The sequence below is a fragment of the Echeneis naucrates genome, chromosome 7, assembly GCF_900963305.1.
Source record: "Echeneis naucrates chromosome 7, fEcheNa1.1, whole genome shotgun sequence".
Lineage (NCBI taxonomy): Eukaryota > Metazoa > Chordata > Actinopteri > Carangiformes > Echeneidae > Echeneis > Echeneis naucrates.
In genome coordinates this window covers 3,167,568-3,188,275 of record NC_042517.1, presented here as the reverse complement: position 1 = coordinate 3,188,275, position 20,708 = coordinate 3,167,568, and the positions used below count along the sequence as shown (strand labels likewise).

Sequence of the window (20,708 nt, the reverse complement as noted above, 5' to 3'; positions counted from 1 at the left end):
TTTTTTTTTTTCACAATACAATCAATTCAGAAAATGCTCTAATGATGTAAAGACTGTGGAATAGTTTCCTCCAAGTGTTGCTTTGCTGCATTCTCCTCATAACATCAATATGATGACAATAAGAGCTTTTCTCAGATGGGATGGTTGGTGGCCCAGCATGCTATTAATTTAACACTTACATTCTTCTCCATAAAACTCCACCAGGGTGGCATGACTCTGATTAGATCCCTTGCGAACAGCTAAGAGGGTTCCAGCTACAGTGTACGGCACCAGCGAGGTAATAGCTTGCACACGGTGCGCCTGTGATATGTTTTGGAGGAACGGCACACTAACAGAAGAAGACACGCACTGTTCACGACAGCCACAGCGAAATCAAACTCCAGAGGACAGACCGCCGAATGAAGAATAGCATAGTATCACATGGGACTGAGCACTCCGAGTGGTCAGTGGTCCGTCTGCACCACGGGGCCTCAGACGCTGTTCGGGTTGTAGCAGAGCATGTTCAGCTGCAGGTTTTCGTCCCAGTGTCTGAGGATGATGAAGAGCTGGTTGGCAGCGGCCTTGATGGAAGCCAAATCTCGGCCTTCTGGGATGTCCTGCGCACTCAGCCACATGCTGGCCTTGGCGGCGACCAGTTCCCACTCGATGAAATAACTTGCAGAGCTGTGCTCCAGCCAGGCCAGGGCCACAGCTGTGGCCCACACCATGCTCTCCGGACTCAGCATCCCCTTAAGTGCCCCGCCGGGCGACGCCACTTCCGAACCCCCCGATCCGGAGCTCCGTCCGCTGTCCTGGGAGTGCGGGGAGGGAGGAGGCTCAGCGGCGGCTGATGGGCCTCCCAGCGAGGAAGGAGCAGCATCCGTCCAGATGCTCCTGGACAGATGAGAGGAGCTGTGGACGCCCACAGTTCGCTCTGCAGGTTGCTGACACGGTTCCGGCTCGCACGGCGATCTGTGGCCGTCATCGGCGCTCTCGGCACGGCGGCTGCCAGAGTGAGACAAGTGTCCCAGGCTGATACGGTGGCTGGCGAAGGGGGACGTCCATTTTAGTTTGTCCATGGGCACGTTAATGGTGTCACACAGAGCAGCGTCCAGGGGAAATGCTCCGCTAGCCAACTGCAACAGCAGCTGTGCAGAAGGAAAATAGCTTGGCAGCTAAAGTTGCTTCATGTTTTTACTTTGTGTTAGTTTGTTTCACAACCTTCAATCAGCTGCGCTCCCACAATTTACTATCACTCTGAACAGCATTTAACAACTTTTTTTTTTTTTTTTTGTCTGTCTGAGTAAAAAAGGAGAGAAAGTGAATCCACTTTGCGTTTTCTACGGTGAACCAACTACTCCTTCAACCACCTGCTGGGTTTGAGGAGACTTGTTAAAGGGGGAGACTATTCTGATCCTTTTCTCGCCATCAAATTTGGAAAGTGATGAACAATATATGACCACAATTAGAACTTCCTGGAGACTCTCTGTGGTTTCAGACAGCAACCATTAATGTTGCTTGAGGCCCCCCAAACAAGGTTGTTCTCATTACTCATATTTTCTTTCGCAAAGCAGAAAAAAAGTATTGTGGTTTGCTTTTATACCAAATTTGAAGGTAGTGAAATTAAACAAAGCAGCTCAAACTGTGGAGTTATATTTTGGTAAGTTCAAGAAAAATGCCATTTGTAGACGGCTATAAGATGAGACTGATTTTAAAGGCTGCTGCCCTTCTCATTTTATCATTATTATGTTTTTGTTTTTTTTTTGTTTTTTTCACTTGGCAAGAATAAAGGTGCAGATAAAGGTCTTGGGTTGGACGTGTTCGGATGCTTCCATGCCTCAGCCTCAGAAGTGCTACTGGTTTTCATTCTTTTGTATTCAAACAGTCGTCTCCCCAGACAGTCAGCTCAAATTAGTTTTCATCAAAAACCCGTGCGAGGGCACCCACGTGTATGGATCAGCTACCTACCAAAGGAATGTAGTCTTTGTTCTCGTTGTCACTCTCTCCGATTGAATCACCAGACTTGCTGTGAGATCGACTCATGAATCCTTTGGCTGCTCGAGTCAGCAGACGGGTCCTGCTGAGCGCCAACCTGACGGAGGCGGAAGAAAAGGAAGATGTAAATCACTCTGAACAGCATGTGCAGCACGTACAATTCCAGTTACATGTGGCGCTTTTATTCATACAGGGAAAACAAGTGTTTCTTTAATTTATGCCGCACATCTGATGACTTTCATGTGATGTAAGATGGAGGGCTGAAGGGGATTTTTGGGCGACTTGCAGAGTTTATCATTTCTATGTGTAGTTTTAGGATAATCACTTTCAGCTACAGCACTGGATGTCGGGAGTTAAAAAGTTTAGTTGAGCATCCAAACAACAATCTGAAATAAGACTGGTTTGTCCTCGTACTCACTTCGATCTAAGTTTGAAAATGAACAATCATCCAACTTTAAATATGTTGTCTCGCTCCTTTCAACGGCAAAACATGTTGGGAAGTAGTTCCTTTCTGTCTTTTCTTGATTATAAGAAATTCTCATTCGTCATTCATTACGTGGTCATGAAATAATAACAGGTGCTCATAAGCTACGTTACCCTTAAGAAAGGCATTCTCAAAATCATCTGCCAGAAGGGGATAAAAATGAGGACCATAATGCTGAAGTGCTTGTGTTTGCCCGTGCAGCTGTATCACTGTCACAGCACATTTATTCTTGTAGCCGGTCCCCAAACACCCACCTGGCTGAGAAAATGCTCTCCAGGGATTTCTGTGACTGGTCAGAGGTCACAGACGGACTCCTCTGGGAGACTTGGAGGCAGAGAAGCAGAGTCGGAAAAGGGAGGGAGAGAGAGAGAGATTAAGAAAAAGCCATTTATTGTCACTTTTCTGTTCCGTTTTCAACATTAGTCTCATGCAACAAAGCTCTAAAACACAGCTGGTGACATCAGAGGACATAAACTCCACCAGTTGTCTGTCTCTCTGCCACAGCTCAAAGACTGCTCCTGTGTGCGCCGACTTCTTACAAGAAGAGGGACTAAAATGTCAATAATTTCATGTTTCACAATGGGGGCAACACAACAGCTGCCTCGAAGATGAGACGAGCCGGCCGGACGGATGCGTCGCCCTTACCCTCCGTGAAGCTGCATCTCTCCCAGCCGGCGGAGGAGGGGGTGCTGCAGGGTGACGCGCCATCCTCTCCACCTGGCGAAATGATTGAGATAGAGAATTCACTCTCATCCCTCCTTTCTTGTTTTTCAACCAAACCAAACCAAAAACCTGATGCACATCATCGTCTTAGCTGGCAGCGCCCAACAGATGCTCGAGCAGTGTGGTGGTGTCTTACTGCCTGCTGTTGCTAAGACACTGCCAAATCCAATTTCAAATGCTGCGCCCTTTTGCTGAAGTTGGAGTATTTTCAATGTAAAGCAGCACACAGCTTATAAAAAGCTCACAGTTCCCACTGAATGTAGCCTCATTTTATTCAAATAAAGTCAGATTTGAATGAATAGAAATATATAAGCATCAATTTTAATACTGCTTTCTGCTTTTCCATAGGCTCATAAATTTCCTTCCAAATATAATAAAAAATCCCTGAAACCTTCCTCTGGAGTGCCTCTCTTATAGCTTTCTACTGAATTATTCATTTGGTTTGAAATAAAAAAAAAAAAAAAGAGAAAATTAAAGCTCTGTCTGGAGTTTAATGATTTGGGATTGACTGAACATGTTTGCTTAAATTATTTTAAAAATGCAGCTTACCATTGGGCTGCAGGATTTCCTCAGCTTCCTCCGACATGCCGCCAGACTGAGAGCGACCCAGTCCGATGGAGTAACCTCTGCTCTTCCTGCTCCCCGAGCGGGAGCTGGAGTGGGAGCCTCTTTTCAGACCTTCGCCTGGAGACACGATATTTCACAAATATTTTGTCTTCACGCAGCTGGCTGGTATCTGAGTTGCACAATTTGAAAGTCAAATCTAGTCCCAAGAGGGGTCGCCTCGCTGCAAGCCAGCTCTGGGTTTAATAACCTGAAAGACCGACATGTTCAGGCTAACTGGCGACTCTAAATTAGGTGTGAATGTGAGCCTGAATGGTTGTTTGTCTCTACATGGATACAGGTTAAAACATTATTCAGCAGCAGGTTGCTTCTCGCTCTCTCTTTCTATTTTTTTTGGGTGATGTCACTCCTTTTAAACATTAACAAATGTTAAAATATTTCCCAAAGCAAAACCGATGCTTGAATCTTCTTCTTACGCTTCCCTGAAAGATAGGTTTACCAAATAACCTTTGACCTTTTCAGAAAGTTTCATAGAGGAACTTGAATTTAACTCCTGGACATGATCACAGAAAGAGTGTTTGGGAAGCACACTTATTTCTTAGTAAATCCCACAATGCTCCCCGCTTACTATCAAATCTCACTGACACCCACACAAATTGCTGTTTTTGTAAATTCATTTTGATTCAAACAACCTAGATATAAAATATTTAGGGTGGCAGCTGTTAATTATTTCCATCCAACCATATATATATATATATATATATATATATATATATATGTTGTTAATTTAATAATTGATTAGTTAATCTATGCGATGTCGCAAATTTCCAAAGCTCCAAATAATAAGAATGTAGAATGAATAAAACTCAATAATGCCCCCATAATTATTTTTACAGGCTGGTCTTTAAAAAGGCTTTTAGTATGAAAACTCATTAGGAAATGTTTTTATAGCAGTGTTAATTACAGGGGGCCAAAATGTCTCAAAAAACAAACATGGTTGTTTATATCCTGACCTGTTGTACTGATGAGCTAATTTGGTGAAAATATGCACATTCAGATCTAATTTTTTTAATGAGTGCTGCTGGAGAAGATTAAAGATTAATCCACCCCAGTCAATTAATTTGGCTGTGATCATACCTAGCATTTATTAAGAAATTATTACAGAATAGTTTTACCTCTGAACATGAGCCTGTTTCCAGACCTTATGCTAAACTAAGCTAAGCTAAGCTAACCAGCTGTTTGTTTTCATCAGTCGTATCACTCAACTCAACTAACTCAGCATTCCATAAATTCACCAAAAGTAAATTCGTTTGTTTTAGATTTTACAGCACAGATGCTGCTAAATTACAAACTAAGGATGTTCAAATCCAAGCAGGTTTTCCAATTTCCATGAATGATGATAAAGTTCAAATGTGGCGGCGACTGAACATTAAATCATTAAATCAGTATGACTTACCGGGGTTTACGTATTCAATACATGTCTGCAAATACTCATTAGTGTCCAAGTCGATGGGGACGAACGCTGTATATTTGCTCAGTATATTGCAGGCTTTGCTGGTGTGAATGGCATACAGCTGGTACTTCCTGCCAGATCCTGTTGATGATAAACAAAAACATTCCATAGGATGGTGTGTTATATAACGCCATACTGTAGTATGTCATTTCTATGACATCTCATTTATCAGTTGGATATGAAGATAAAGCAGCTGCTGGAAAGATGAGCATGAAGAGTGCGAACGGGGAGCAACAGCTTGGCTGGCTCCACTGAATGGGGACAAAACCACCCATGAGAACGTCTGCGTCTCACTAATTAACATGCTATTAATCGGTATAAAGTGTAAAAAAAAAAAATGTGTTTACAACACTTATGCTGCACATAATCTCCAATTAAAACCACAATGTGTGCTTTTTACACTTTAAAGGCATTGTGAATTAGATAGTGAGCTCTTTTGAGGGTATTAAAAAAGAAACCGGTTTAAAACTTCTCACCTAAATCTCACACTGCAAATTAGCGTGATTATCTTTACACGGATACAAAACAAAAGCATCTTAACGTCCAAATTAAAGCTTTGACGATTGACAACAAGCTCACCGTGCTCAATCTCACACTCTTTATCCACCATGTGCTCAAAGTCGTGTATGATGGAGTGTCCGGCCAGGTGGTGGAAGGTTTCGTTCCACAGCTCCTCGTGAACCTTTTCCTCGCGCTCCCGTCCGCTCAGGAAGGGCTCGATATCGAAGACCACCTCCCACTTCATCGGTGTCCCACACAGCAGGCCGGTCACCACGGCCTTGCAGTCGCCCTTGCGTTGGTTTTCAGCGACCAGAGCTGGTATTTGGTTCTCCTGTGGGGTTTCTGCTTGGCACAACTGGTGTCCGTAACCATCTGAAACATCGCAGAGGTGGGATTAGATTCGTTTATCAGCCACGCTGTTTTCACGTGACCCCGAGGCTGCCCTTTTCCTGCCTGTACGCACAACTGGATTTGCGTCACTTAGATTTGTTCACCCACTCTCTTTGTGCAGACTGCTGAAGCAGAGCTCAAATAGCCGTTATTCCCCCTGTGGGTTTTATCCCCAAATATTAAAAAACCCCAAACGTTTCCTGTCCTCACTCATCTCACCTCATTTCAAATTTAGTTTGTCATTTCAACTTTTCAGGGACTTGTTACATAAGACTGAATAAATCCACAGAGTTTGAATTAGCTTGACCTGGCAACTTTATTGGCTCAGTTACCCCAAAGGCAGATTCTGATGCCTCCTTGTTGACACTAAGATGAAGATTAACGTCACTCTTATCCATTAAATATGAAGCTCCAGCCTGAGGACGGGAAATAGGGCGAAACAGCTTTCCTGGCTCGCTCCACCTTGAACTTCCTAATAATTATATTTTATCTTGAAGGTTTAATATGTACAAAAACGTAAATTCTGAGGTGTTAGTGTTGTCTGGGTGAACAGCACAGGAAACCCTTTTCGTCCTTAATAATGCCAGTCTTGCTACTTCTTTCTCTTTATGCTATGCTGGGATGGATTCAATGTACTCAAAAACATAATGCAAGAAACATAAGCCAACTTTTTTATCTCTGTGGTTGTTCAGGAAGCTGTTTCTAAACCTGAGCCTTCCTCCTTCTTCATTTACAACTTTCCAAACTTGATATAAAAAAGCTTTTTTTTCTGTGTGTTTTTTGTACGACTGCCTGTCTGCCAAGAATCCCCAGCTGTTAAAAAGTAATAATGAGAAGAAAATGTTGTGTTTGTGCTCTCACCTGGATCTCCGATGCTGCCAACAGATGGGCTGTCGGTGGAGGATCTGGATCCATTGTCCCCGGCGGTGTTACGGGCAGCTGGCAGCACGCCGCCGCCGCCGCCGCTGCTGCTGCTGCTGCTAGTACTGCTGCTGCTGCTGCCGGGCTGCAGGGCGTCCTGAGGCTGGTGATGATGGGAATGAGGCTCTGAGTTGGCGTCCTGTTGAAGAAGCGGCTCTGGCTGGGGGAGAGGCCTGTGGCAGCTGGAAGGACCCCCCCTGGAAGAGGTGGCACATAAACTCGCCAGCTGTGGCTGAAAACAAAAAGAAAGCGTTTTATAAAAAAGTCCTGGTTATATCACAGGTTTGAATCGGGTAAGGAGACCTCGTCTAATCTCATCTTATCTCACAGTGCTTCCATAAACACAAAGATAAAGTACAGTTTTTTTTACAGGACGATATCACGAGAGCAAAAGTCAAGACAATAACTCTGCTGAACATGCGGCTCCACAAACAGATCAAAGCGACTGATCTGGCGACCATTTTCTAGTTTAATCCAACAATATTTTGGGCACGTAAAGTGCCATCCAGAGCTTTATTTAGTCTGAAATCCAAAGATATTCAGTTTACTGTTACATAAGAAAAAAGAGAAGCAGCGAACCTGAAAACCTGAAATTAAAGACAACTGATCTAACTAGTAAATCAATCAATTCATTGTTTCAGCTTTAAATTCATTCATTCATCTTCTGCCGCTTTTATCCGTTTCCGGGTCACGAGGGGTGCTGGAGCTCACCCAGGGCGAGGGCGGGGTCACCCTGGACAGGTCGCCAGTCCATCAGAGGGCCAACACACAGAGACGGACCTACAGAGTCCCCAGTGAACCCAAACGTGGTGTCTTTGGACGGTGGGAGGAAACCCACGCAGGCAGAACATGGAGACTCCCCACAGAAAAGCCCCAGGCTGGGAACCAAACCCGCGCCCTAACCACAATGCTGCCGGGCTGCCCTCAGCTTTAAATTCGAAGTCGAAAATTGATCCGTGCAGCAAAATACTGCTCAGATTAGCAGAAGGTGTAGCCTTCATCTACCCACGTGTGGAGAAATAAACAGACAAATACGAAGTTATTATTTAATCATTGTAATTGTATTTAGATTGATCGAGCTTGGCAGGAGGGGAATGGAGCCTCAGATGCATTTACAAAGAGAAGATGTCATGTCTTCGCGGCCCAGTGAGTTCTGTTTAATGATACCAAGATACATTCACACTTAATTGACATTCATACATTTTGCCTTTCATTACTGAGCGCTGTCTCTTCTTGATTATAGAGCAGTCCAATCTGTCAACACAGTCTGAATACAAATATCACTTTCCACAGACAAAATTGCTTTCTCCTGCCATTATGACCGATGCTTAAGTTTGGAAGTGTTGGTTTGACGTCCATGAAGTCCAGTTAAATGACACGATGAATCAGAAGTAGCTGCTGATCCATTTTAGAAACTACAGCAGAGCAGATGAAGCTAAATCACGTGGATGGATGTTGACCTCACCTGGTAATCGTTCTTCCACTGCGCCTCGTGCTCGGGGCTCATCTGGCCGATCAGCTCCTGGACTTTGGCTCTCCTCAGTGGATTCTTCACCACCACAGAGCTGGGGTCACTGGGAGTGTAGGCCTTCTTTGCTGGGTTGTAGTCCATTATCTGGTTGGTGCTGTACGCTCGCCTTCTTGGTGATGCACTATCCAACCCTGATGACACACATGAACTAACGTATGAGCCTTCCTAAATCCATTGGGTCTCCGACAGTATTCTACAATTGTGACCAAGCAACAAACTTCATGAGTGAAATACCTAAAATATATCCTGTTAGAGCAGAAATAAATGTTTACAGCCAGGTATAAAAAATGGTTTTAGTCCCTTTAGCGCATTTCCTTCTTTCTGAAAACTGAGCTGAGTTGAATTTTTGTCAAATTCAGCTGTTCAAATTTTGACAAAATTCTTTTCAGTGTCAGCTGAGATCTCGGCTCTGCATGCAGCCAAATGTTGGCCAGTTATTTTGGCTTAGCTGGGACGTAGAAAGAGTCAGAAGCTGCCAAGATGTCAACGGAGAAGCAGCGCAGTTCGATACTTTAAACTGCTCTCCAGGAAAATATGGGCTGTTCACTGTGTCCTCATCTACCAGCATGAATGTCAACGTCAACAACAAGAATCTCAACACTTGACCTCCTCATGGATGAAGTGAGTACTCACCCATGGTGTCTTGTTCAGAGGTGACAGGGCTGCCGTCCATCATGGAGTCGTGATAGGAGTCGTACAGCGGGCCGGCGGTGGCCTCCCTGCAGGAGCCCTGACTGTCGACATTCGTCTTTGTCGTGTCCTCCTCTTGAGAGTGGTAAAATACAGAGCTGGCTGACTCGACGGAGCGCATCATGCTGTAGCGTCTCCTCTTATCCTGTTAAGATTTCGAGAAGGTGACACAGCCAAGAAAAGTGCATTAATGAAGACCCATTAAAGAGATTAAAAAGCTTCTATGTAGTTGAGCTTAGCCCTTTTACCTCCCTCAGGATTCACTACAAACACATTTCAGGCACAACCGATACAAGTGATTTAAGTGAAGTCAGTCAGTTGGAAATTTCGCCCCACATTTGTTTGCCTCACTTTTTGCCCCTACCCTTTCACCTCCACTTACAGATTTGGGGTTGGCGTGGTAGCGTGTGGTGTCGCAGACCACACTGTATCCAATCAGACTGTCCCCCGGAAACAGGAAGGTGTTGCCCACGGGGGACAGCAGCACTTCCTTGGTCTCGGGGAAGAGCCAATCGATGGAAATGTCGCTGAGCACCGGAGACATGGTTTTCTTCAGGGACTTTATCATCTGTGGGATGAAAATAAGCAGATGAAAAACAGACTTTCAGCATATGCGCAGCCGGTACACAACACGAGCATCATCTCTGAGATATGATTTCCTAATTGGTACCAGCAGACTCTCTGGGCTTTGAAACTGCTGCATAATGGCTCTTCAGCGGCCCTCAGAATAGCTGGCTGTCATTAGGGGCAAGACAGAAAGCTGGAAATAAGTACCTTAGGTTGCAGCCGCTCTCCCTCAGCCAGGAACTCCGCCGTGCCTTTAGAAACCGCAGCCAGTCCCTGCACCAACCTCCTGCAAGCATTCTGCCCTATGCCGAAGGTGAAACATCTGCACAAACACATTAAGCACTGCAGCTCCATGGACAGATCGAGGCACACATGACTGAGCATGATCACAGGTATAGTCTCAGGAGATCTACATAAACTATTTCATTTGTCAAGCATTCAGTAGCTCGGGGAGGCAACAGGAGGCAAACCTGCTGCTTTTCAGGGGGGGGCTTTCTTTTTTTTTCTGCTTCTCTTTTTGCTGTTGTTCATTTCTTCACTGAGGGACGGAGCCGACCGACTCCACTGCACTGCACCAGCAACATTCCTTTGCGTTTTTAATGAGCACAGAGCGATTAAAACCGTAAATGTCACCTTCAACGTGGTTAAAAACTCAACACTGATTTAGCAAAATAGAGATTCATTGCTGTTTGATCTTGTCTCGAAAAGTCAGCGCTGATTTGTAAGCACAGCACGAAAACGACCCAGGAAGCGTCGACAGGATTGGCTGAGCTCTGTGTACCCAATGCAATCGTCTGGGGGGGAAGTCATCCATTAAGAGGGGGAAAGACAAAAGTCAATTATTTCTAGGGCGACTCAGGAGAGGGATTCGCAGTGTGAGCCTTAGACGCAAGCAGCAAAATGAAATTATTTCCCTGTGCGCTTCAGAATCTATCGTGCCACTGGCGCCTGGTCTCAGTCGACAGCTGCTGTTGGCATCCAGCAGGGAGCCTTCCTAAGTCCTTATTCTGGTTTCCAACAATGTCGTTATTTTAATCCAAAATTTGTTCGGCACAAAACCCGGCTTCCTGCACAGTCGTTGTTGTGACAGAGATGTATAACGTCTAACAAGTGACACAAACATAAGATGTGTACTCAGTTCCAGATTTCATTTTGAGAGGATTATAGCCTCCTAACCAGGTGTTGCTTTCAATCCCCCTAACAAGCCTGGGATGGCTTTTTTTTAGTGGTCAGCTCCACTTTTGCAATTTGCATAATAAGCATCAATGAAAAATGAACTGATTATTGGCACAAGATACAGTAGTTCCTCTACCAGATTTCTCATAAGCTTGATTCATTCTTTGCTGCTACCTAATATATTCATGTCTGTGAGATGAGCTGATATGAATCAAATACAGCATGTAATGTATTTTTGAGTCACCTTTTTCTGACTTTCAGCAGAAAGTGCCTGAGTGCGGCAGCAGTCATACTTGCCTGATGTACCGTGCATGTCTGCGGACCAGCTCGATGACTTTGCCTGTGTTGCTGACGGCGCCGTCGGTGAGCAGGAAGAGCAGGCGTGGGTGTCCACTGAACATCGGCTGCCTCAGGATCCAGTTGAGCGGGGCCCAGATGTTGGTGCCCCCCATGTCTGCTCTAATCTTTCGTACATACTCGCAGGCCAAGGCCAAGGCTTCCTGAGTCACCGTGGCAAAGAGGAAAATACATAAAAATGCATTTCGCTCAGTGTTGACAACAGAGCTGAATACAATACTGCACCCACAAAGAGGAAAAATAAATGAAGTGACATGTCGTGAGGCGTTCATCAATCATTATTGGATTTTAAAATAAACCGTTCAGAAGAGAAACAAAAGCTCTTTCCTGGACGTTATGCAAACACCAGCAGACCTGCCACAGTTAGTCAGTTAATTGATTATCTGTTCGCAGAAGGTTAATCAGTACTTAGTACAATAAGAATAATAAATAAGAGTAAAACTGCTTCGCCAATGTGAGGCTCTGCCTGTTTCCTGTCACTGCAGATTCAAAATCGTTTTCTGTGAAGTCGCTTGAGAAGAAGACTTAAAATGTGAAGTTGTAAAAAAGTTGAACTCTTTATTAGACTTAGTCTGAGAGATTCATGCAGAAGTACTGGAGTTATAATTGTCTTATTTATTTAAAGTACTGCATTATTTTAATATACGTGCTGCAGGCTAGAGTTGAACGGTGCACTACAGTACACTAAGAATAATATGAGAAAGCCATTGACCAGCTATAAAAGTAAAAATGCACTCATGCTATGATGCACCAAAGCTTTTCTGCAAAGCAAGTATTTGTACTGTGATTCTTTCTGTGTAAGTTGCAGATAATACTTGTGTAATTTCACTTGAGCAGGATTTAGAATGAAGATTTGTAATTGGAATTGATTGTTATTATTATTATTTTTTTATGTTATATGTGTTTGTTTTTTCACTTGAGTGAAAGCGATGAACACATTTCCACCCCCGCATGAACAGGAATGGATCAAGCAACCCCCTCCCAAAGAAAAACACTGCATTTCCATTGGGGGGAGTCTTCCAGAGCCACAGATGACATTTAATGAGTTCTGATCCATTACATGGTCACTTAACGGTACAGAGCCTCATTACCTCCTCGTAGTTCTGGCTGGTTGTGAACAGCGATTTGAATGAGGAGCCAAAGCCGATGATGTTGAACAGGCAGCCAGGCACAAGGCTCTTGAGAATCACCACCATGGCATCCTGAGAAAGAGAGGAGCACGTTCAGAAAACAGAAACTAACGGCAGCTGTGAAATCCCAAATAACTGAGGAAAATATCAGGCTGGGTGCCTCGGGTCCTGTCGGATGATTTGACCATGTCCAATGCAGTGCAGCTAAGTGCATCAACGTCTGCTTGAACGAATGCACGTGAACGCTTCACGCAGCCGGCATCACCACGGCAGATTTTGGAGAGCGGCAGCATGCAGTAGAGGAGCAGTTTTTAAAAGCGCAGCAATACATCTCAACCTCCGTTCAGGCGAGCAACACAAAGGTCACGACAGCCAGACGATTGAAAGTGAGATGCTCGTTCAGGCGCATTAAGAAAGAAAAACAGAGATAGGCAGGAGGTATTCTGTTAGATTCTGTTAGAGATCAGTGGTGAGTAGTTAGTACATCCCCACCAGGCTTACCCTGGCCTTAAGCCCAGACACAACACATCACAGAAAAGGCTCTGTGCACAACAAGCCAGGCAGACACAAATAAAAGCAAGTAAACATCGAGTGTCCTTCCTGGAGAACCTGAAGTCTGATAAAATCTCAGTGGCTTGCTGTTTAAAAATCAAGCAACTGGGAGCGAATGATTTGTCTGGTCAATATTCTCGTGTACTTGACCTTCACCACGCCTGCTGTCTCTGGCTGTAAAGTATAGCTATGAGTCGAGAAGTCAGCCTCAGGTGGCATGTGTTTTTATTTCCAAACTTTCCATTTAATCTCTCTTTAAATCTTTACATTGTGACGCATTTGGCATCCACCCTGGCACATTCCAACAATAATCCGAAAACATCTTTGAATCTTTAAGCTGCTGACATGTGATATATCAGAATTTATTCATCTGTGATCTGAGATTAAAATACCTTCACGCGGTTGATGTTTACCCCGCTCATGCTGCCGCTGCGGTCGATGAGGAAGATGAATTCGCCGTGAACCTTCCTCAGGTCCGAGCTGATGGACTTGAGGTCGGGACAAAAGTTCAGCATCACCACAGGGTTGTGAAGGATGTCCTTATGCAGGCGCCTGTGAATGATGTCTACCTGATAGGAGAGAGGAGGCAGAAGGAAAAGGCATGCATTAAGGACGATTTTCAATGAACTGGAGAACGCTGTGATTTAACACTCAAAAAAGGAGATTGTAAAAATGAAAAAAGAAAAAAAAAAAGGACATCAGGCGATGAGGTGAATAGAGTGCATCAATTATTGTAGATGTGCAGGAAATTCCAGGCGAGACTTTGGAGTGTTTCCATAGAAACCCATTTTTATGGCTAAGTGCTCACCCTCCCTCTCTCCTGTTAAGGGCTGCTGGTCACTTAACAACCTCATCACAGCCGAGATGTGAACTGAAACCCACGATTTTCCAGAATAAAGAAACAAAGAAGAAAAAATTAATAAATAAAAGCCAAATTGGCGTCATTAATGGGATTGTAAAAAGGCAGGTTTTAGGTAGTTTATATCACCATCAGGCTGGTTTCAGAGAGCTGAAGGCGCCCACGAACGAACCCTGCTCATCCTCTCGTGCCGGCAGGTTGGACACGACGGGGACTCACTCATTGCAAAGTACCATTAGATAAGCCGATAAGCAAGCACTGAAGATGTGGAAGCAAAACGAGAGTTAAAACTCAGTGTGATGCTGAACTGATGCTAATAGTTTCATCGTCTGTGCTACAAGACACTTTTTTTTTTAACTGGACTTATTCGAAGTCTCTGTCTTTGGTATCCTGTTGCTGTTTTGGCCTCGGTTTTTGGATTTCAGATCATCTTCTGCTCTAGACTGGTTGCCTGTTTGACATGATTTAGTTTTGCTTTTTCTTTTTCTGTTTCACAACAAGTTTATAAAAACTCTTTCAGGTTAAGTACTGTGGTGTCACAATGCAGCAGTTTGTATAATAGCACGGTGATGATGTATATTTAGATGCAATTTGACTCAGACTTTATGAGTATATTTTTATCTGCAATATCTAAAAAAAAACATCTGTTCTCAGAAACCTTAGAAACAGTCCTGTGTTGTCAGGGAAAGTAAGGGAAGCAACGTTTGTGCAGATCAAATTAAAAGCAAATCCTTTAAAAGGAAGTCGTGCCGTACTTTCTGTAAGAGCCACTGCACTGTTGCTAACTAACTTTTTAAAAAACACTACAGTAAGTTGCCTGAAAAGAATCACGACAACCAGCCTAAATGTTTTTTTTTTTCCTCCCCAGTTGGATAAAGGCCCAGTCATGCAGAAAATCTTTCATCTGGCAGGACTGACTTCTCTGGTTCTCTTGTCTGGTCCAAAATGTTCTCCTTACTCTTTTCAGATTTGCATGTAAATTTTGTAGATCTTTCCAAGAAGAAAAATGTTGATTGTAATTCTTTTTTCCAGTATTTCGATAGATCAGAAGAAAGAAAAGGCATTTCTCACCAGTGCAAACACAGATGGCGGACACTCTGAACCTATCTGATGAAAGAGCATTCACCGAGCTGAGGGACAACAGGTTTTCGTGCATACAACATCACGTGGGCACGAATGCTTTGAGCAGGCGAGCTGCCAGTTTGATCTCCAGCTGCTGGGACTTTTTCCTGAGAGTCATTTCAGCTCTGTCTGTTCCATTTCATGTTTCTGCTCGTCGGGAAGCCGATCCAGCCCAACAGCAATTTTCAAATCATGCTACACTGTATTGGATTGCATTATATTCCAAGATATAACACAATAATGTGACAACATCAATTTTGCTTCACAAAGACACAATAAATAAGATAAATTGTTGCAGCGCATTGCTCGTGATAAGATGCCATTTTGTGGCCTTTAGCTTTCTCCTAAAAAAGATATTGGTGTGATACTACTGTCATCAGTTCAGGTACGACATACTGATGTTAATGGCACACTCACTTTCCTCTCGTTGCTGGAGTCCTTCTTGGTGGCCTTGATGAAATCACTCCGACCGTGAAGATACTCATCATACTCCTCCTGGGTCATGTCTCCGTTCTCGATGAGCACATGCGGCAGATGAGGCTCTGCGGCGGCACAGTTGATCAGGACAAAGAGAAAGATAGACTGTAAAGCAGATGGACAAAGCCTGAAACTGACATCGGGTAGTGGTAAGGGGACGGGGGTCGGGGTGATTGTGGTAATCTGGAGTGCAGAATTATCCCCTGAAGAGATGATTGCATATAAAGATGCGCTATCACAGCTGTGTCTGAAGAAATTAAAATGAGCTCCCAGTGTTGAGTGAATCGGGGGGATTTAGTAATTTCTCCTGAGTACGACGTATCTGCATATCTTAAAAGGCTTCAGAAAAATAACTGATTTCATCTTCTTTTTAAAAACACTGATTAAAAAGTGTTCATCTTTTGAATATTAGTCATAAACAGATTTATTTATTTTTTTTTTTTTGTCATGTAATCTAAATAAGGCTGAGAAATTCCTAACACTGGTGTTCTAGACCTTCGGCTCCGTGTAGAATTAAATGAATTAATTATTTTTCATGGGTTAATGGGCCTATTCGCTCTTCAATCCCTTTCTTGCTGTTTATCAGATGCAGTGCTGGGAAAGTAAAGATGAAAATGTCAGTATATTCGTGCACTTAGCTTCATAATGCCCACTCATTCTCTCTGACATCTTTGATGCTTTGGTCATTAAACTGTTGTTAAACTGCCTTCGCCGCAGAATTAAGAATATCTTTAAAGGTTAGTCGAATGTCACAGGCAGGAACATGAGTTTTAAAATGGTTTGTTAATGAAGCTAAAGCCAGAAAAACACAAAGAAACAAAAATCAAAAACTGGTAGGTTTATAATTGGTATATAATTGTCACTATCCACTTTCTGCTGCTTCCTTCTACACTTTTTAATGACTCATCAAGGATAATTGGGGGAAAAACACTGTTTACTGTTTACACTGTTGGAAGGATCTGACAACACGGTCAAAGAAATGTAAACAAATTAATGTCGCAGGTCAAGAATGCTTGATGATTTACCTCACGTAGAAAATTCTTAACTCTCTTAACTCTTTGTTTCATGTTCGTCTGTTCGTGATGCAGCTCACTTTCCTACTCGTGTTGATGGCACGCTGTCGCTGAGACCAAAGCGCCGGACTGAATTAATTTGTGTAGCTTTGGCTGCAGGTCTGTTTGTGGACTAAGCCCACATAAGAGGCCTATTGGATCATTCCTGCCTCTGGGAGACAACTGGTTCATACGAGCTATAGGTGAAGACAACAGTTAGTGGGAAATGAAAGCATAGGGGGATAAAGCCTAGAAATTACACACCCACACAATGGAGTCCGACACCGCTGGCATGTGATACAGTAATAACAACAATCTGATCTGATTTTAAAAAACACTGCAGAAGAAGCTTAACGGAGCTGCTATACCAACAATCAATATATTGTTCCTGAGATGGAAACAAAGTATAACTGCGGGGCGACACCGAAACCTGTAGACCTACCGCTGGGGTAAATGAGGATCTTGACAGGACAGTCGTAAGTGTATTTGTCCGCCAGCGTGATGACGACACTGGTGGCAGAGCGGGCCAGAGGGTCAGCATCAGCTCGAATGGCATGAGAAGGGCTCTCCACACCTACACAGAGCAGAAAGCAGGCGCAGATCAAATAAGCTCCAGCTTCACCTGCAGCAATAACAACTGCAGTGATATCAAAGCAACGTCCAAGAGAAAATACTTGAACGTAAACTGCAAGGCTTCAAATTGTTACAAACTGTAATTAGCGAGATAACTGTTGTACTGCTGCATTTAAACATGAGCAAACATGAAAGTGAATATTCAGTAATTATTTAAAATATATATATGTATAAATCAATGATGCGCAAAAGAGCAAGTTGCAATTTTGCAAAATTTCATTAGCAATGAAAGTTCGATGAGAAGATCAGCTGCACTCTAAGGGCTTGGCATAAAGATTAAAAACAGGGAGACTCATTTTCTAAATCTAACAAAATCTTCCTGTAAAGCTCCATGGTTTTGGTTTTATGGGGGTTTGGTCTGCACAAAAACTGCAATAAGGGCTCCTTGGCCAGAAAGTAAATAAGCATATTCCTCTTTCATTCCAACATTAGTATTGCTCCCAAAATCCAATTCAATTCAGGATTTCCTGCACACACAAACCAACAGCAACGTGTGCAGCATGCACCACGATAACAACGTCTTACGGCGGATATGAGAGCTGTGAAGAAGCTCTAAAATGCCGTGCTTGATTACAGGATAGCTCAAGTGATCAGGCCTGTTTTATCATAATCATCCACGATCAGTACTCCGTTGATAGCTCTCTGACCTGCGAGGAGATATGGAGCACGTATCTCCAGCTGGAAGTTAAACTTGTAGTCCATGGAGTTGATGGCTTCCTCTTCCAGCAGAGAAGCCAACCACAGCTGAGGGGAGTTGGGAGTTTGATCATGAGGACTTGAGGCACAGGTATACCTTTCCCGTCTAGAAGTGGCAGGGTATAAAAAAAATTGACAATCTATGAATGAATATATTAAAAAATATTGGTCTTAATTTTCTTTCCAGTTTCTTTTTCATTATAGATTTTTATTTATTTTTTTTTTTTCTTACGTTCTGGAGAAGTTTGGGGACAGTCCTTGCTCCTCATTGATGGTCCTCTGCACTCGAGGCGTACACACCGGGGGGGTTGACACACTGATGCCCCCACTGGGCAGCGTGCAGAGCTCGGAGGACGTACTGACCAGAATGTGGACCGTCTCCATCGGCGGGATGGTGCCAAGGTTAACCACTAACACAGTCGTCTCCAAATCCTCATCCAGTACTATGTGTCCTAGATCAGTGAAGATGCAGACTTTTCTTTTGTTTGTTTTGTTGTTCTTTTTTAAATTTACCATAAATTTTATGATTCAGAGCATCCAAGATAATGGAAAACTGTCTGGATGCCATTGCTGTCACATTACTGTATAGTTCTGTCTTTATGGGATCCTTGGGAATAATGCAACATTATGGTTTTTCTTTAGAAATGCTTTGGTTATTTAGTAAATGCTTTTTAGATTCTGCGAATAAATCTTTCTATTGAGTCTCTCTGTAAAGTCTGTAAAATTAGATAATTACAGCTTCGATGTTTCTCGTTGATCAAATTTGATGAGTAAATTGATCTTTGTTTGTAAAATTAATGGTGTACCCCCTTTGAAACTGCATTGATTTATTTTTTTTGACCACTTGTTGCCAGCAAAAAGCTCCAAACACAACAGTGACACATGATTATCTGTTAAAATTGATACGCCACATGTTGGCAAACAATTACCTATTTACACATCCAGCAGATACGGGGCGACATTAACATTCACTTGTATCCACCTGGTGAACAGACAGACAGGTTTCAAAGCATTCAAAGGAGAAGCTGCATAAACGTGTCGAGCAACATGACAGATGCAGATGTTTCCACACCGGCGCATTAACTGGAACAATTGAGCTATTACTATCCTGTCAACAGGCTGATTCTGATTTTATATCAAAATGGCAAGAGTCAGGGGGCTGCATTACGCTGTCAGGTGAATTCTGTTGACAAGGTCTGGTCTCACCTCTGCCTCTGAGAGAGACGGGAAATCAGTGATAGCGTATTTCTACTCTGATGGGTGCTGCTTTCTCCCGGATGAGTATGCCCCCCATCGACAGGGTAGGAGGGGGCTCGCTAAATGGATTGTTTATCTTGTAAATATTGTGCACGGCCACCCAAATGAAGTTCAAGTGTCTGCATACATGTAATTGAACTGATGAACAGAATGGAATCATAAGCCAATTCTGTAACTTTGTGGATATTTGACCTTTGTCCACCATCTTTAGAACACTGCATTTCATCCCTCCAGTAGAGTTCAGAGATTTGGAGATGCAACACCTGACCAACACTAAGATGCTAAGGTTTTCTTTTAACTACCCACTTGTTGTTGTGTTTGGTATTCACTCTCCTTTAGTTCAGCTTTGGCCTTCAGTGACTCCTGAGGTAAATGTCCCACACTATGTTCACTCAGACGTCTCTGACTTTGGACAAACGCTTTCCAGGAGCACTGAGAAGGAACCAATATTCAACCAATAATGATAATTCCCTGTAGGCCATCACCTTTACATAACACGTAATCCTTTGAGCCTTTCTTTTACAAAAATATCGATTCAGAGCAGCTTTAATCTTACCGCTGCCACTCTGGAGAGCTCCGTTCGGTGCACTGTGGCAATCGAGATAACAGTCCTCAATTTTTGCCTTGTCTTTGACTTGCAGTGTTATAATCTGACTCGATATCATGGCCTCGAACCCGACAACGATCGATCTCTCCTCCAGTGGATAAATGAAGATTCCTAAAATGCAGGGCGAGAGGAAAAAAAACTAAACCATAAATATGTTCACACAAGCAGTTACGCACTCACTCAATAACAATCAGTTTTGCAGCAGTGTGTTTCAGAGCACAAGGTGGGTTTAGATTGATTCAAAGTGGATTGAAAGCGTTCACATAACTGAATGAAATAAATCACTCCGCTCTGGCGCACGCTTACCCTCAATTGCGTGATCCTCAATATTTTCATAGGTCATAGAAGCTGTCAGAGCCAGAGTGTAACCCCTGACACAGGAAGTGATGTCGGACACACTGAGGGGCAGAGCGCTCCGATTCTCTTTGTTGATGAGTCCAGGCATGCTGCTGGTTTTAGGAATCTGGTTCGTTGTCACACGAGAAAGAAGGAAAGAAAGAGAGAAAACGATAATACAAGCCAAAGTTGTCACCTGCAGAGTGTTGAGCCGCCGTGTTTGATCGTGAATAAACAAAATAAACATATTAATGAATTCTGCAAAATTCATAACTGAGACAAAAGGTGAAATAATAAAGTTATACTTAAAACTCTGATGTTATCGTATTTACATATCATATCTTAATTCAACTGCATTTTACGTTTTCATTTCATCTATGAAAATTTGTTTGACTTCATTTGGTATTTTTCTACAGTCACGCTTTGGCTAGTGGCTTTCTTGCCTTTGGTGACATATAGTCCACAGATACACATTTTTCCTACCAAGAATTACAATTGGGAATCATAAATTTGATATGTTGCAGCAATGTAGAATGGCTAATATCTCGTGTTCTGTGTTTTAGTGAACTGATTGTATTAGTTTGAATGTTAGACTT

At 43.1% G+C, this 20,708-nt stretch overlaps 1 protein-coding gene across 1 annotated transcript; it reads right to left on the bottom strand.

Annotated features, from left to right (window-relative positions):
• Positions 1-319: 319 nt before the first annotated feature.
• vwa5b1 (von Willebrand factor A domain containing 5B1) lies at positions 320-20,221 on the bottom strand. Its single transcript, XM_029507042.1, has 22 exons — positions 20,083-20,221; positions 19,726-19,887; positions 18,145-18,364; positions 17,864-18,018; positions 17,026-17,157; positions 15,472-15,596; positions 13,466-13,642; positions 12,483-12,593; positions 11,332-11,534; positions 10,066-10,180; positions 9,674-9,859; positions 9,235-9,436; positions 8,536-8,732; positions 7,196-7,302; positions 7,011-7,138; positions 5,838-6,131; positions 5,202-5,339; positions 3,731-3,865; positions 3,104-3,169; positions 2,713-2,782; positions 1,948-2,071; positions 320-1,127 (listed from the first exon to the last, which is right to left on the bottom strand). The coding sequence occupies exons 1-22, from the start codon at positions 20,219-20,221 to the stop codon at positions 471-473; spliced, it is 3,843 nt and encodes a 1,280-aa protein (XP_029362902.1). The 3' UTR covers positions 320-470.
• Between the last annotated feature and the right edge of the window lie 487 nt (positions 20,222-20,708).